Consider the following 18050-nt stretch of genomic DNA (forward strand, 5'->3'; position numbering starts at 1 on the left):
TTTTGTTGTTGCTGTTTGCCTGGTTTAGAGTTTCACAATTTCCTTAGAAACTTAGTAGACTGTTGGCTGGTTTGTATTTTACTAATTCAGAAACCAGAGATCATGTTGAGTCCGAATTGTTAAATAACAGAGCTGGACCTAGCAGTTGCTGTCTGGCAGTAGGCTTCATTGCCTTACCTGTCTCCCTGGACCTCAGCTTTTCTGTGTACAGTAACCTGGAGTGGGAAGTTTTCTTCCTCTGGCCCTTGCCTTTAGGCTGAATCTTAGTGGATGATCCTTTCTGAAAGAGATTGTTGATGTCTTTGTTAGGAAGAAATGCCTAGAAGAGAGAGGGTACTGGTGAAGGAGATGAAGCAGTTACTTTTTTCTTTCCCCTGCTACTCTCAGTTTAGCAAGGGGCACAACCTTGGCTTCTAATAGTTGCCATAATGCAAGATTGAGTTTTAGTCACTTTATCTTTTGTAAAGATAAAAATTAATAATAGAGTGATTTTGAGGACTAAATGAGATGATATATGTAAAACAAAAATAAATGGTAAGTATTGCTATGATTATATCTATGTATAGGATTAAATGAGTATTTTTGAAATGTGGGAACAGAATTTTTGGACTTAAGTCAATCTGAGGAGTCTAAATACTGTGATCAGGTACAAGTATTAGGTGATACAAGTATCAAGAGGTTAATCTTGGAAGTGTCCTAAATTGAACAGAGTAAATGGGTGCATTTTAAAATTCGGCACAATGGTGTACCTGGGTGGCTCAGTTCGTTGGGTGTCTGACTCTTGATTTTGCCTCAGGTCATCATCTCAGGGCTGTGGGATCGAGCCCTGCCACCCTCTCTCAAATAAGTAAATAAATCTTAAAAAAAAAAAAAATCAGCATAGGACATTTCTGATGTGGGATTCATCATAGTTTTGAAATTATAACCACAATTTTCAGGTTGTCTTTAGTTTTGTTATTATGGCTGAGATGTTTTATTCCTTTTTAGTTCCAGTGTTCTAGGTTCACAAAAAAAGGAGTTCCCCCATGGGAAGCTTTAGGCAAATATGAATTTTAAGAAATCTGTTTATAATTGAATAGTGGCAGAGGCTTATACAATCTTACTCTTAAATATTGAATTCCCCCAATTTGTATTAACAGCCAATTTGTTTCACTGTGTATCATGTTGCTATAAAGAAACTATCATATAACCTCCTTTAAAAACTTTCATTCCAGTCCATTAGCTTTAAAATGTTTTTAAGAGAGGATGGTATTTTGGGCCTTTAAAGAAGTCTCTGGGGGCCTAGACTTCTGGTGAAGATGGTGTCATTATGTTCACACTTGGAAGAAAGAGACATACCTATGGCTCCAAAGAGATCAATAATATATGAAATATATGTATTTTTAAAAAGACTTATCTCAGAATGGGTGAGCAACTGGGTGGCTCAGTCAGTTAAGCGTCTGCTTTCGGCTCAGGTCATGATCCCAGAGTCCTGGGATCAAGTCCCACATTGGGCTCCCTGCTCAGTGGGGAGCCTGCTTCTCTGTCTGCCTCTGCCCGCAGCTGCCTCTGCTTGTGCCCTCTCTCTCTCTCTCTGGCAAATAAATAAATAAAATCTTTTAAAAAATTAAAATTAAAAGACTTATTTGGACTCAAAAACAAGGTAAACATCTCTGTGGAGCAGAAATGGAACAAAAATGGAGAGTGTGGATTGAATCCTGGTCCAGTAGCAAGGAGACAAAGACAGTGAGAAGAGTGGCTCTGCTGGCTAATGGAACGAGAAGGACTTAAAGTGAGACGAGTGGCCTGACCTGGGTCTCTTTAAAATCAGAACATGGGGATCTATAAGGTAGTTAGTGGTCTTCTCCCCTCCATGAAAGATCTCAAAAAGCCTTGGATTTAAGGAGAGAGTTGCATAGTTGCCACCTGCAGTTGTGGCCTGCTTGGTAGTTCCAGGGGACCCATGCACTTAGGCCTGGAGTTGTGTAGTATACAGTGGGCAGCATACATCCGTAACTTTGAAGACCTTCTCACTGAAAGCACGCTTCGCATTTTTGTTTCAAGTAAAAATTGGCTGATTCCAGAGAGCAATGTTGCTTCTACAGACTTTTCGTCTTTATGCCAGGTATTACTGGGTCTGGAGACTGGGGGGATGTCTTCCTTATGCCTCTTTGCTGATTTCAGGCCACAATAATTTCTTCTTCCCTAAACACCACCAGCCCTTTAAAGCACCTACCTCAGACTACTCCCCCGTTTGCAGTCATTTCTCCTACTCACTGAAGAGTGATACAAACATATCAGTGTCTTTTTTCTTTAACATAGTCCAGCATTGCTGTTTTGTATGACGACTTTCAAAAAGTGTCTGAAAGATGAAACTGTTTATTTTAACATACCCATAGTAGCATTTCACATTTCTCTAGTTGTTTCCTAAATATATCTTTCTATAACAGGTTCCGCTTCTCCAGTTATTTTCTAAATATATATTTATATAGTTGGTTTGTTTATGTCAGGAAACAAAGTTTCACATTGCTTTTAGTTAATTTGTCTCTTCAGTCTTTTTAAATCTGAAACAATTTCTTCTCCTTCTTATTTGCTTAAGAAACCAGGTGGTTGGTTCTGCTGAATTTTTCCCATTTTCCCATTTGCATCCCTATGGTATGATTCCATTTAACATGTTTATCTAGCCCCTGTATTTCCTGTAGACTGGTTATTCGATTTAGAGCCTTGATAAGTTTAAAGGACACTTTGTAGGTAGTGCTGTGGACTTCCTATTGCATCACATCAAGAGACACATATGTCTGCTTATCTCTCTTTTAGTGATGTTATGGTTAATCAATATGTTTAGGTATTGTAAGTCTTGATTCATCAATCATGAAAAAAGTCTGAAGAGCTCATTAAGCTTTTACTTTAATATTTTTAGCACCCATTGATAATACTTGTCTAGAACCCTGTTTCATTGGGATTGGTAATCTTGTAATTCTACCACTCCTTCCTCATTTATTAGCTAAAGTTCTTCCATAAGACACTGCCTTTTCAACCATTTGGTTATTCTGAGGTGAGATAATTCTGAAGTATTTTCTATATTTACCAATTTTCAAATAATGAGTTGATTTCCCAATGAGTTTTGTTGTTGCTGTTGATGATGTTATCATTATAAACTTGCAGGTTTTAATATTTTTGGTGTGTTTCAGTCCATTGCAGTCATTATTCTCTTTAATGCTCAAATGGTCCCTTTGGCCTATCGATCGATCAATCAATCGATCTATCTATCTTACATATATATACACATACATATATATATTAAACTATATCCCAAAATATAGTTTAAAATACCAACACCAATATTATTCTAATAATATGTTACTGAATACTGTTTTAGATTGCTTGTTTTGTTTTTGTCACATAAACAAATCCATATATCACAGGCAGGGTCCACCCCCAACTGCCCAGGACTCCTGTTATTTCTGTGCCTATCAAGCATCCCAGAAGCTGCCCCATCTCAGGGTCATGATGGACCGCAAGATGGCATCTGCCAGCAGGGTCATTCAGGTAGCCTAGCCACATATTCCATTAATATGGTACTCTGACAGAAGAGACAATCCTAAACCCAAAGTATCAGAAGTTTTCAGATCAGCAGGACTACCATCTCACTCTTCTTCAATTTCACAGCATTCTAAGGGAAGTAAAAATCACCAGATTTGCTGATACATCAGGGTCCACCAGATGCTGCAGAAATAATAAAAATATTACCTCAGAAATGCAGAAGGAAACTTGTAGCTCAAGAAGAAATTGAATTTATCCGATGTGTAGGTCCAGAATAATCACTGACAGTGTGGCTGGCTGCTATTTGTCATCAGACAAAAGAATGGTCTTCACAATAAAGGACTTCTAAAATGGCACATGAGAAATTATACAGTAAACAACTTGAATACATATTCTGTAAAAAATGAAATACAGAAAATTTAGGTGGATACTTATATCTCCCAATATATGTATCTTGGTCAGCTTCTCCATAAGCTTACCTAATTGTTTATATACTGATTAAAGTATATATTAAAAAAACCCAAATCCATATATCTTCATATCCTTCCCTTTATTAGATAAAAGGTATTATACTATACATATTGTTTTGCATCTTGCATTTTTCACCTTTTATTATATCCTGGAGATCACTCTATAGATCTTCTTCTTTCTTTTTAGGGCTGTATAGTATTCCACTTTGTGAATATACCGTAGTTTGTTCAGTTTATCACTTACTGATAGACATTTGGGCTGTTTCCAGTCTTTTACTATTACCAATAGAGTTGTATATAGTAATAGCCTTTCGTGTGTATATTATTTCATGATTTTGCTTATTTATCTTTGTGATAGAATTCTAGAAGTAAGATTGTTAGGTCAAGGAATATAGGTATATGTAATTTTGCCATCTCCATCATGGTGGTTGTTTCATGGGGATGGGAGTTGAAGAGCAGGTAATAAAAATGTAGGGGCGTCTGGGTGGCTCAGTCGTTAGGCATCTGCCTTCGGCTCAGGTCATGATCCCAGGGTTCTGGGATTGAGTCCCACATCAGGCTCCCTGCTCAGTGGGGAGTCTGTTTCTTCTTCTCCCTCTGCCCCTCCCCCTGCTTGTGTTCCCCCTCTCTCTCTGTCTCTTTCTGTCAAATAAATAAAATCTTAAAAAAATAAAATAAAATAAAAAATAAATAAACATGTAATATGCCTAATAGGTATTTGTGCTTTGAAGAAGTACTTAAACGAAGTTTGACTTTATCTTTTTTCCCTTACTCTTTCTATAATTGTCACATTATATTTAGAAAGATGATAACATTTTGAGGGGAATTTAAAGAAATGCTAACTTCTAGGTACAATTAATCTCTTTTTCCTCTACTTTCACCTGTTACTACAATGTTAGTTGGTACTTAGCTTCCTTAAACGTTATCTCTATGTTTTAACATATGGAAATATTTGTGTCCCTCTGTGCGCCTCACTTCTTCACTGTGCAGTTGCTGTCTTTACTAATACCTCCCACTCCATTTTGATTTTTAAAATTATTTTTATCTCTTTTTTTAGGACTTAAATTTTAAAGTAAAACCTATCCCTAAAAAGAGATATTCTTACTGTTTGGGCAGAAATCATATAGTCTCTTTCCATCTCCTATATGCCATATATATTTTTTTTACTATATCTCAGTGGTATAGCATTTTCCACCTTACTTCTCCATTGCTACCTCATTCAGATTGGCTTTCAGGTTAGAAATCTACATTTCTAAGAGTTTTTTGTGTCTTTCTTTTGTTGGTTGATTTTTATACCCAAATATGTCATCTTATGCCTAGTTCCTATTGAATTCTTTTTTATATGATTAGGTAATCCAGAGTGCATTGAATTTTATGCTTCAAAATCTTGCTAACTTACCTAATTAAAATTCTGATGTATTTTAATGTTGTTTGTTGGTATTTCATTTTTCCTTGTTTAGGTTCGTAATGTTCTTAATGATGCCATGGATTTACTGGAATTCCGTGATAGAGTCATTAAAGCATCTTTGAACTATGCACACTTAGTTGTTTCAACGTCTCTTCAATGTTATGTGTTCTCGTAAGCATCTTGCATTTCTTAAAAATTCAGAGTTTTGTCTGTGATGAGAAAATTTATTTTCAAGCTTTCCTATCAACATGGCTTGGTTCTAAACTTAATTTTCTTAAAACCTCACTTATCCTGAACTTACTCCCAACCAAGAAGTGATTTAAAATGAGCTATAAGCAGTGAAAATAAATCTAATAAAGTTTGTGCATCAGAGGTTAATAATCATTTTTATAATAGAAAATGCTTTCTCTGAGATAGTGTTTACTCTTACTTTACTCACACTTCTAAGGACTTTAGTATAACTTGATTTCAGAGCCCAGAGGAGCAGTTGATAAATGATGAGAAAAGGACCCACCTAACCACTGGAAGAGAGGGGACAGCTAGCAGCCCGACAACAGGCTGAAAGATGTTCAGTAAAGATGTTCAGGCTCAGTGTTATATCCTAGGGTAATCATGGATGTTCATATTGAAAATCCAGAGTTGCCCAGAAATGATGAAAGAAAATATATTCAATCTACTTTGTATTAGAAAGCAGGGAATAATTCAGTACATTCAAGAAACTTGTGTCTTAAACAAACATACTTGGTATTTTTCAAAGTGTAACTCAATACGTACTGATTAATTTTGAGCTGGCTTTCTGGAAACAAACCAACCAACCTGATTTGCAGTGTTTGCCTATTTCCATAATGTAAATACTCCTATCAAGCCTGATTTCAAGATACCGATATGATGTGGAAGGCAGAATTGAAGAGAGATGCACAGTAGCAAAGCATTATATAGAATTGGCACCATATGGGTACAACAGATGTAAATAATCTCAAGTGCATAGATAATAGTAAAATGTAATACAATCATCTGGAAATAATAGGCTTGGAGTATTATCTTTGTTTTGAATATAATTTGCTTAATTATAAGTTTATATAATTTAATTTTAGATAATAGCTCTATTTAAAAGTTGGCTTGCAAAATTCCTGAAAATACACCACTTGGTACAAGGTGGCTCTAAGCATGCCACCGGTTGACTTCTCAACTATCCAGAAAACTCATGTAACCACTATATTACTTGCAAGAGTTGTGAATAGTTAAGGATTGTTTTTACATTCTGTGCTTATATTTGTAACATCACATGGTTATAGTTTAATCATTAAATATAAAATTGAAGGTAAGGACTATATATGTCTTCTTCACAACTGTACACCCAGTACCCAGCACTGTATTCCACATTTAGTAGGTACTTAATAAAAAAAGTATTCTTGGATGAATAAATGAATCAAAAAACAAAGTATAGTGGTATCTTGGATTCCTAAGCCCAGTAAAACACAACGCAGAGGTATCCAGTTTGATCAACAGTAACACTGACTACAACTATATATCAAAAATTCTCACTCACTATGTGTAAGTCTGCTACTAATCAGAATCTGCAACTTAGGACAGCAGCCAAGAATTAAATGGGAGAAGCAGAGAAGAGAGGGACTAAAGAAACAGGTGGCTCAATTTAAGTGAAATTTTTTCTTACATGAAAGAGAAGAGCAACAGTAAGACTCTGGGGGAAAGTCTAGAAAGATACCAAGTTACACAGTTGCTATATAAGGGAGGGAGTTTAGAATGTGAAGAAATTTCACAATCACTTACTGCAAATAGTCATTTGAATAATTAATTTTCATGGAGTTGAGGAAAAATAGAGAAGATCTCTTCAGTTTAGGGTTTGTTTGAAGAAAGGTAGGGCTATTAACCACCCCAGATGATGGGTTTATTCTGCAAGTTTTAGTGGCAATGACATAACGTTTGAATCCATAAGATTAGTATCATGTGTTACTTGTATTAGAGAAGTTGCTTTTTAAAATACTTACCAAAAGTTTAGCAGCTGTGATTTAATTTTTTTGGTCACTCTACTTTTCACATACTAGTTAATATGTCGCAAAATGTAAGATTGCTCTTCTTCTTTTCTGGTTTAGTCCTGCCTCCCCTCTCTTGTCAAGACATTTATTAAGGTACAAAATATTTATTATAGTGAAATACCAGGGAGCAGTAGTGGGAATGAGATAGTGCTGAGACCTATCATCACCAAAATGTATTTCATTAAATTAAAAAACCTACTAGTGTTTCTATTTATTTATGTATTAAAGATTTAATTTTAAGTAGTCTCTACAGCCAACATGGGGCTCAGACTCGCAACTCTGAGATCAAGAGTCGCATCTTCTACCAACAGAGCCAGCCACGGGCCCCAACAAACCTAACCAGTATTTTAGATAACAACAACTATCGTTTATCGAGCACTATTATATTGTCTGTTATGGTCTTGGTCTAATTTACCCTGTGTGTTGAGTACTATTATTATTACCATTTTACAAGATGAAGAAACTAAAGGACACACAGAGTAAGTAACTCACCCTAGGTCGAATTACTAAACTGCCTTACTAAAGGAAGAGCTGGGATTTGACTCCTAGTTCTTAATAACTGTTACTCCTTTTTCAGTAATAAATATATAGTTTTAAAAACTAGCATGTAAGCAATATAGTAGTTTATATGAAAAGAAGTTCCAGAAAAAGTAAATAATATATAAGTATTCTATGTTAAATTTTCATTTGGTTTTTCAAATAATTGTATAGAAAAATACCCTTGCTGTTTTCACCAATGTGGTTTAGGGAGTTTATATTTCCATGGCAGGTGTATATATCCCGGTTGTCATAAATATCAGATCTTTTGTAAGGGGACATTTAAAAAACTTCACAATCACTATTCCTATCAAAGAATGAAGGTTACTTCTAATGACTACATAAATGAAGCATTCTAAAATACAAAGCACATATCTTTATCATACCTGTGAACACCAGGCTTACTAATTAATAGTAGCTTGTTCATTGCTCTATGCATGCATTTACTTATTAAAATGGGTGTCAGACTCTTTGCATTAGCCAGTATTAATTTCCCACCGGTGTGCACACTTGCTTCCCGCACTTTTTGGATCTGAATATGAGATTTAATCTGATTTAAAGAATTGGTTTCATGAAAATAATTGAGAACAATTCAGAATATACGAGAGTCATAAAACATTTTAAACTGAAATTTTGATGATTTGGGGTGGGTTTTCGGTTTGTAAATGTTTTCTTCCCTTTTCCTATCTTTCAATCGTATTACACTATAGAAACCAAAGGAGTTATTTGTTCACTTATTTATTTGTTTATTCAATAAGCATGGTCATAGCTTACATTTATATAGTGTTTTACAGTTTACAAAATGCTTCACAGAAATCTTCATTCGGACCAACAGTAACATTGGGAGACTTGTAGGAAAAATGCTCATGTTCGTAACATTATTGTTATTATAGTTTCTGTTTGTTCAGTATCTCCTATATAACAGGCAGTTAGCTAGGCGCTTTACGTGAGTTGCCATCATCTCCATTTTACAAATAAGGAAACTGATGCTTGATGCTTAGGAGGTTAAGCTTATTAAAATCATATGGCCGACAGGTGGTGAAACCAGGTCGCTAATCCTGATCTGTCTAGCCAAAAATGTGTCCTTTCTTCACTATGCCATACTGCTACTATTTATCAGATGAGAAACATCAGATGACTTGCCCAAATCACAGAGCTAATAAATGACAGAACTTGTACTTAGGGTTCCTCAATTCACATATTGTGATACCTAGAATAGACATTTGTGGACATTTACTGTGGAATACTTGTTACTTACACAGAGTTTGATTTCTAGTCAGGGATACAGACATGTAAGTGAATGATTTCAGAGCAATGTGCCTAGTGCTATAATAGAAATATATACAGTTACAGTGAGACTGATGACACTATTTAATATGAATACTTATCTATTTATTTAAAGTTATTTGGCATTTTGAATGTTAATAAATATCCATTTTTTTTAATCTTTTAGTACGAAGAACTGGAATACACCACTTATATTTGATCTCAAAGAAGGAACTGTTAGTTTAATTCTGCAGGCAGAAAGGTATTTGTTTATCATGTTTGACTATTGAATATGGGATTAAAATATTTCAGATTGCAGTCAAGCACTCTTTAAAGCATGCCCCTTTCAGAATGGTACATTACTCATTTGGAATCAATCTGTTTCTTTTTATTTTAAAGGAAAAAAGTAAGAATAAGCTGTTAGTTCAGTGGTTCTAAAACTTGTTGGTCTCAGAATTTCTCTACCACCTTCTTTTTTTTTTTTTTTTTTTTTTTTTTAGTAGGCTACATGTCCAGTGTGGAGCCCAACGCAGAGCTTGAACTCATGACCCTGAGATCAAGACCTGAGCTGAGATACAGAGTTGGATGTGTAACTGACTAAGCCACCCAGGCACCCCTCTCTACACTCTTAAAAAGTCCTTGAGGGTTACATATAGGTTATATGGCTCAGTATTTACTATACTAAAAATTTAAATTGAGAAATATGAATGATATTAATTTATTAAGAATGATGAGACTAAACTTATTACAAGTAATATGTCTCAGCATTTCTATACTAAAAATTTAAATCAAGGAATATAAAAGGTATTAATTTATTAAGAATGATGAGACTAAATTTATTACAAGTAAATATCAAAGTAGTGATCTGAGAGAATGAGAGGGAAACGGGTGAGTTGGAGCACCTGGGTAGCTCAGTCTAAAGTTAAGCTTCTGACTTCAGCTCAGGTCATGATCTTAAGGTTCTGGGATCAAGCCCCAGGTTTGGCTCTGCACTCAGTGGGGAGTCTGCTTCTCCCTCTCCATCTTTCCTCCCCTCTCTCATGTCCTCTTTTCTCTCTCTCAAATAAATAAATAAAATCTTAAAAAAAAAAAAAAAGAGACGGTGGAGTTACTATGAGATCATTTTGACCTCAGGGTCCTTATTTTTTACTCTGTTCTGTTCTTGTTTTTGGTTTTAAATATTTGAAACATGCTGGTTTTATGAGCCACTACATGGTTGTGATCTGAAGTTTGAAAAATAATATTCTTTACCCACACCTTCGGTGTATAGAGGACGATGAAACTCCAGGCCAACAAACTGGAGTACAGTGGGAATAGCTAGTCCTCAAGAACCCACATTTTCCATGAAAACTATCATCAGTCTATCAAGTACAGTGATATCCTACCGAATCAGAGGTCAGTCTTAGAAAGCTACAGCCCAACAAAACCAGGAATAAAGTTTAAAAATATAATCAACAATTGCCTAAAATAGCTACTCATGAAATCTTTGCACTAAAACCTTGTATTTTATTCCTCATTTTCTTTACTCACCACCTAGGCAATCTCTTAATAGTGTTGTTATCAGGTTTTCTAACCCACAACCTTTTATAAATAGCAAACCAGAAGAGGAATGCTGGTGGGCTGTGAGAGGCTGGCACAAGGACAAGAAGAAAAGTGACTGCCTGGCAAGGCAGCATAGAGAAAACAAAAAGCACAGAACTGTATAGCTGAATAGCTTAATTATTCTGATGCACCAACAGTCTCATGAGTACCAAAGCTGTCAGTTAAACAGGTACTGAAGACGGTGCTCATCATATTCATGACCTTGAGGGATCGAGAAAATTGTGTCAAATTTTGTGTCATCTGTTTAGTGAAATTGAAATATATTATTTTGTAATATCATAAATTTTTAATACAAAAAGACATCTTTGCCACTTAAAAGGTAAGATGTCAGCTATCTAAAAAACCATATTTCTTTTTTTTTTTAAAGATTTTATTTATTTATTTGACAGATAGAGACAGCCAGCGAGAGAGGGAACACAAGCAGGGGGAGTGGGAGAGGAAGAAGCAGGCTCCCAGCAGAGGAGCCTGATGTGGGGCTCGATCCCACAACGCCGGGATCACACCCTGAGCCTAAGGCAGACGCCCAACCGCTGTGCCACCCAGGCGCCCCTAAAAAACCATATTTCTGAAATTCTTTTTACTTGAACAGTGCCAAATAATTTTATTTATTTATACATTACTTATAAGTGTATTGAGTATGCTCTTAGTAAAGGCATATGTTAATGGTATAACTGATGAGGCAATTAAAGAATAATTTACTTACTGTCTAATGCTTGTCCTATTTCTTCATTTAGAGATGTCTGCCCTTTGAAACACAGTGTTACTCACAAGGAGGTTAAAAGCTTATAGTGTCTTGTTTAGGAGAGAAAAAGTTTTTAGTATTGAAACAAAGAAAAAATATATATTAATATGATGTGTCATTTTGTCAACATTAGTAAATATTGTTTTCATACACTAATGTGTAAGGGCCAAACCCTTTAATTAAACTACACACCAGTACTCAAGTATTAATTTAATTAAAATGTGTACATTTGTTTCCATGGCAAGAAAGAACACTTAGCAATTCCTGAATCAAGAAATAGTTCTGTGGGGCGCCTGGGTGGCACAGCAGTTAAGCGTCTGCCTTCGGCTCAGGGCGTGATCCCGGCGTTATGGGATGGAGCCCCACATCAGGCTCCTCCGCTATGAGCCTGCTTCTTCCTCTCCCACTCCCCCTGCTTGTGTTCCCTCTCTCGCTGGCTGTCTCTATCTCTGTCGAATAAATAAATAAAATCTTAAAAAAAAAAAAAAAGAAATAGTTCTGAATCAAGGATATTACAGTTTTGAACATAAGATTTTAAAACGTAATACTGTGTTCAGCATCGAGGAAACAGGTATTCCAATATGAGTGTAAATTATTACAACATTTGAAAGGGCAGTTTAACAATATATATTAAAATTTTCAAAGTATATGCCCTTTGATCTAATTATTGCATTTCTAGAAGCTATACTAAGGAGATAAGTAAGGTAAACATATAGAGATGTGTATATACTAGACATTCTTTAAAACAATGAATAATTTGAAATAAATGTCTATTGGGAATGAATGAATAAAATGAAATCATAATATATCCATACTTTGCCCTAAGTTATCTCTATAGAGATAGGATTGCAAGAGATCTTTTGCTTTCCCTTTATTGTTTGAATTGTTTTTTGCAATGTCATAAATTTTCAAAAGAAAAAAATTAGATTTAGATTTTTCCAAAGAATAAACTATTCTCTAATATAAAAATGAAAATATAGTAAGCTTCTATTTGAGAATGTATTTTTATTCTTTTTTTTTTTTTTTTAGACATTTTCTTCTTGTAGATGGTAGTGGTATCTATTTATATTCTTATGAAGGCCGCTTCATTTCTTCTCCAAAATTTCCTGGAATGAGAACAGATATCCTGAATGCACAGACTGTATCTCTGAGTAATGATACCATAGCAATAAAAGACAAAGCTGATGAAAAAAGTAAGTGCATTTTTATAATTTTCCATGTCACGTTTTCATGAAATTTGTTAACACTGTAAAATTTCCTTAAATTAACTTTCATTTTCTCATGTATTAATATGTTAACTTTCTGTGAATGAATTATGAGCTTCCTAATTTGTCCTACACGTGAATTAATTAAAGAACTAAAGTTGTCATATTATACCCAATTGATAGAGATTGTCACAACATCAAAGCTTATTGGTAAGGAATAAATCTTTATGTATATAGTAACTGTTAGTAGAGGGTTTGAGTTCAAGTTTGTGAGTCCTAAGAATGTTTGTTAATTTTTAAATTTAGTGGTCTTTTAAAATGTTCCCTTTTTCTTCATTTGGTAACATAGTAAATATTGTGCTTCATTGTACTATTTATTTTGCTTATATATACTTATATTTTTATAAATATTTTTACATTTGTTTATATTTTAAATTAATGAATTAGAAGAAAGTTATGAATAATTTAAAATATTCATATAAAAATAAAGACCACATTATATTTATAAATTGATATAAGTATGTCAGATGTTTTGGAATTCCATCGTACAGACACCATTTTATTAGGGCATTGCTATTATCACAGCAACATTTATCCAATAAATACTGAGTACTTGCTATGTACCAGGTATTTTTCTAGAAGTTGAGGATACAACAGTGAATAAGACACACAAATAAACATAAATATATAATAAGCAGTCAGCTAATGATATGTGTTGTGAAGAAAATGCCGAGTGAGGGAATAGAGCACACTGCAGGTGGGACAGGGGAATGACAATAGGACAAACAAATGCAAGAGTTCTGAGGTGGGAATGATTGGCATGTAAAAGGAACTGCCAGAAGTCCATGGGGCTTGGTCAACATGAGCTAGGCGGAGTGTGGAAGGAGAGGACAGAGAAAGATAAGCAGAAACCAGATCATATAAAAACTTGGCCGTGGTAAGACTGTTGGCATGAGAGAAGGAGAGGAGGCAAGCATAGTATCCTCTGTTTTTATCCTGGATGAATGAGATGGAAGATGGGGAAGGAGGAAGGTTAGAGGAAGTCCACATACGGAGTTCTATTTTGGTCACGGTAAGTTAAATGCTTCTTGCACATTCAACCAGGAATGGAGAGTAAACAATAGCATAGACAAGCCAGGGCTCAGGAGAGAGTTGGGGACTAGAGATGTAAATTTGGGAGTCGCTGGTGTACAAATGCTGCCATGGCACTGAATGAGATCGCCTAAGAAGTGAGTATAGGCAGAGAAGAGGACCGAAGACTGAGCACAGCAATATTCAGAGGTGGGTGAGAGGAAGTAGAGCCAATGAGATGAGAGAGTGAGTTATCCCTAAAGCCTAGTGGAAAAATATTAAATAATTTTTTTCTTTATTAATACATATTGCTAAACGTTTGTTTGTCACTGTGACATATTACTTAAAAAAAAAAAAAATCTGACCTGATGGTTAATTTTGTTAGTTCATACTGTGAAAGACCTAATTCAGGAGCTAGAAAACTGTCCCGTTTTTTAATTTTCAGTACTTTCAGATAACATCATGTCTCATGGTGGTAGAAATATAATTTTCCTAAATAGAACTTCTGACTCTTCGTGCCGTAGACCTTCTCTGACAGAGGACATTTGGTGATTGTTTTGTTTTCTTGAAGGCCTTCCTTTCTGGCTAAAAAGAGAAATCAAATAAGATAGTATCTAGTTAGCGGACACATTTAAGATGAGTGGATAATTGTTGATAATAATAATTTGGAAGTCAGATTTTTGTCTTCAGCAAACTTAAATTTAAAAATCCCAGTGACATTATGAGTTATCTGTACTGTTCTTGTTCAACACTGCATATTTCAGATCGAAGCTGTAAGAAAGCATGTATGTTTCCAACTGACTATACCTTATTCTGAATTTTTCTGTATTTAATTCACATCTGAAACATAGTTCATTATTTTTTAAGTCTTTGATAATTCATAGAATTTTAGAGCTAGAAAGAATTATCAACGTTTTCAGAAATATGGGTTTATCTGCCATTAAATTATCTATTTTACTCACATAAATTTTGATTGTTGAACAAGATAATCATGCAATTCTGTTTTACTGTAAACAGAAAATCAAAAAGACCAAAATAAAATTATTATTGTAAACTGATATAAAATGAGCAGGAAAGCATTTTCCTTATGTTCCTTTTAAAAGAAACTGGTATTCACTGATGATTAAATAGAGGTATATGCTAACAGTAGAAAACAAATTGAAGTACTTAGAATCATTAACCTATGAAATTTTCCTTCAAGGGAGAACATTCACATATGAAACCAGTGGTTCCTTCCTAATTTGGGAGCTCCTTAATAAACAGGATTCTTGTACCAAGTCACAGTATTCTACCAGTTCAGGTGACTGATTGAGTAGTGGAGATACTAGTGCTTTTGACTTCCTTCTCAAACACTTGCACAGATAGATGCTATGATATTAGTGTGGGTGACTATTTGAAACAAGTGTCTGGGTATGGGGAGAGTAGAAGTTAGAGAGCAGTCACTTATGTTTCGAAGCTTTGAGGCCCGCAGCTGCTTAGTTGCTCTTTCTACCAGTTTTTGCTACATACTAACACTAAAATACAGAGCCAGCCTCCCATGGTTCAGGGCCACTTACAGTTATAGAAAGAAGTAGAGAAGTCCATCCATATACCTCCATCTCTTTATAATATCCATCAGCAAAAGGAGGGAACACTTTTATATTTAAAAAAAGTTATTAGTTTGGGGGTGCCTGTGGCTCGGTTGCTTAGGTGTCTGACTCTTGATTTCGACTCAGGTCATGCTCTCAGGGTCATGAGATCGAGCTCTGCCTCTTTGCCCCTCCCCCCCACTCTCGCACATGCACTCTGTCTCAAAATAATAAATAAAATCTTTTAAAAAAGTTGTTAGTTTGTATAGCTATGAAAAAACTGGGTTTAGCCAAGCCCAAAACATTTTTTAATGGAAGCCAAAAATTTTAAATTTGTTATGCTTAATTAAAACTTTAGTTACAGTATTTTTCTTTTTCATTTTCTGAGCAAAATTGGCAATTTTAAAGCATAACTTATTGTTACAACATTATTTCCTCTGTGAATATAGCCAGGGACCTCAAACTTAACATTCCTAAGATTTACTAACAGCTAATAATCAATATACTAGAAGTGTGATCCTCTAGAATTTAAATATCATGTTATACATATTTCAGCATTTTTATGATCTGTATGAATTGTTCAATTTTTTTGCTGACTACTGTGCAACTATTGTCTTTTCGTGCTATTTCTGTCTTTTCATTTTTGTAAGCTTTATGCATGTTTGGTCATATAAAATTACTCCATTTGGGATGAACCTTGGATTGGAGTTATTTGGGAATTATTTAAAGAAAATCACCAAAACTAACACTCCAACAATCTTCCCTTCATCCTAACAATCTATTTATTTATTTATTTATTTTTTTAAAAGAGTTTATTTATTTATTTCAGAGAGAAAGACAGAGAGCATGAGCGGGGGCGATGGGGGGAGCGGTTGCAGAGGGAGAGGGAGAAGCAAACCACATGTTTCAATGAATTAGGGTTGGTCCAGTGACTCTCACCCTTCCTGACACCAACATGTGGTTTGGGAAGAGAAAGGATGAAAGAACAGGGGATGAGGAACCTCTGACTCTTAGGGGCAACAGGATCACCACGGTATGAGACAGCAGCTAAGCTGCAATCAGCTGTGAGAGGTAAAAGTTACCTATGGAATTTTGGGATGATGGATCCATCTCCTGGGAAGTTGGCTCACTTGATGCATAAGAAAATGCAAAATAATAAGAAAAAGGAAAAATATGCAATCCTGTGGTTATTATAATCTGCAAGAGGTAAAATGAAAATAAGACTCATAAAACCTCATCTTCAATTCTCTGTTCTCTCACTTTAATTGTGTCCTCATTAGAACTTCACCAATGGGTTTTGGTACCATACTGCATGGGACTCTCATATCAAAAGGTCCTAGAAACTTCTGTATTCTGCCCCCTGACCCTTTTACTGACTCCGGTGCATAAGGCCTTGGGTCCCCAACAGAGTGTTGAGTCAAGAAACCCTGGCCCTTTCATCAGTCCATCTCTTGATTAAATTGGGGAACCAAAGCCCCAGGCAATTGAAGATGAGGTTTCTTTTTGCTATTTTGCCATGTAGCTTTCCAAATTCCTCCAAACTAGGATGAATAAAGCAGATTTATTTAAAGGCCTTCAATGTTGGGGGACCAACAGGGATTCCCATTGGTTCATCCAACCTCTATTTTTTTTACCCCATCAATGTTTGTTTTATTCATCCCATTTCTTAGATTTTCACCTTGCTGGGATGAGGACCTTGATGCGTCTGTCTATCTCTAATTATTTTAGCCTTTTTCATGATTTCTTTTAGCATAACTTTTTCCTTGGGAAATGGCTCTGAGGATAGTCGCTTTACCTTAGGCTGACCAGAATCAGGATCTTCTCCAACATATTCTTTCAGTGGGAGCCTTGGGACTAGAGGCTATAATTGGGACTGTCCAAAATCTGTATTTGGCACATCTCTTATTTTCATTTTAGAATTTAATTCTAAATTTAGAATTATACTTTTATTATAAAGGATACACATAGGGTGAGGCCTGGGAAGGAACACAGAACTTCTGTGCCCTCTCATGAAATCAGGGCACTTCATCCTCCCAGTGTATCAGTATGTTCACCAATGAGGAAGCAACACTGAGTTTTTGTAGGATTTTTATTACATGGGCATGACTAATTAAATTATTGGCCACATAATTGAACTCAGTTTCCAATCCCCCAACCTCCCTATCCCCAGAGGTCAGGGAACTGAATACGCTTGGGCTTTCTGATGACCATCTCCCATTCTGAAGCTATCTAGGGGCCCACCAAGATTCTCCCCACTAGTATAACTAAGACACTCCAAATCACTCAGGAAATTCCAAGGGTTGTTGAAGGTCCCTGCCAGGAACCCAGGACAAAAACCAGACAAATTTCTAATTATACCACGGGGAACTGTGTACTGACCCCAGGGAACGAAACAGTACATAACACATAGCCTGGTACACACTTGACACATTTTTCTTTTGTGAAATATGATTGTCTGATATTATGTTCAAGAAAATCAGACTTGTGAAAATTATAAATTACATCTAGATTTGGACTTGCCATTGTAGATCTTATGGAGGAGTGAAGCCATACCTATTAATAACTATTCTAATTAAGGAATATGTTTTAGGAAGAAGTATTC

General features: G+C 35.4%; 2 protein-coding genes and 1 pseudogene across 5 annotated transcripts in view; 2 read left to right on the forward strand and 1 right to left on the reverse strand.

The window, feature by feature from the left end:
- Positions 1-18050, forward strand: part of IFT80 (intraflagellar transport 80) — a 116589-nt gene that overhangs the window by 77859 nt on the left and 20680 nt on the right. For all 3 annotated transcript variants that reach the window (XM_008706621.2, XM_008706625.2, XM_040636626.1), the window contains exons 10-12: positions 5453-5571; positions 9448-9522; positions 12634-12797. In XM_008706621.2, the coding sequence (XP_008704843.1) occupies positions 5453-5571; positions 9448-9522; positions 12634-12797 (358 nt within the window). The remainder of the gene's footprint in view (positions 1-5452; positions 5572-9447; positions 9523-12633; positions 12798-18050) is intronic.
- Positions 3487-3809, forward strand: LOC103677342 (annotated as a pseudogene).
- The window catches only part of CUNH3orf80 (chromosome unknown C3orf80 homolog), a 44964-nt gene continuing 39551 nt past the window's right edge, over positions 12638-18050 (reverse strand). For both annotated transcript variants that reach the window (XR_572374.2, XR_005836525.1), the window contains 2 exons: positions 14246-14465; positions 12638-12710 (listed from right to left, as the gene is read on the reverse strand). The gene's annotated coding sequence lies outside the window, so the exon portion shown is untranslated. The remainder of the gene's footprint in view (positions 12711-14245; positions 14466-18050) is intronic.

The sequence above is a fragment of the Ursus maritimus genome, unplaced genomic scaffold (genome assembly GCF_017311325.1).
Source record: "Ursus maritimus isolate PB19 unplaced genomic scaffold, ASM1731132v1 scaffold_20, whole genome shotgun sequence".
Lineage (NCBI taxonomy): Eukaryota > Metazoa > Chordata > Mammalia > Carnivora > Ursidae > Ursus > Ursus maritimus.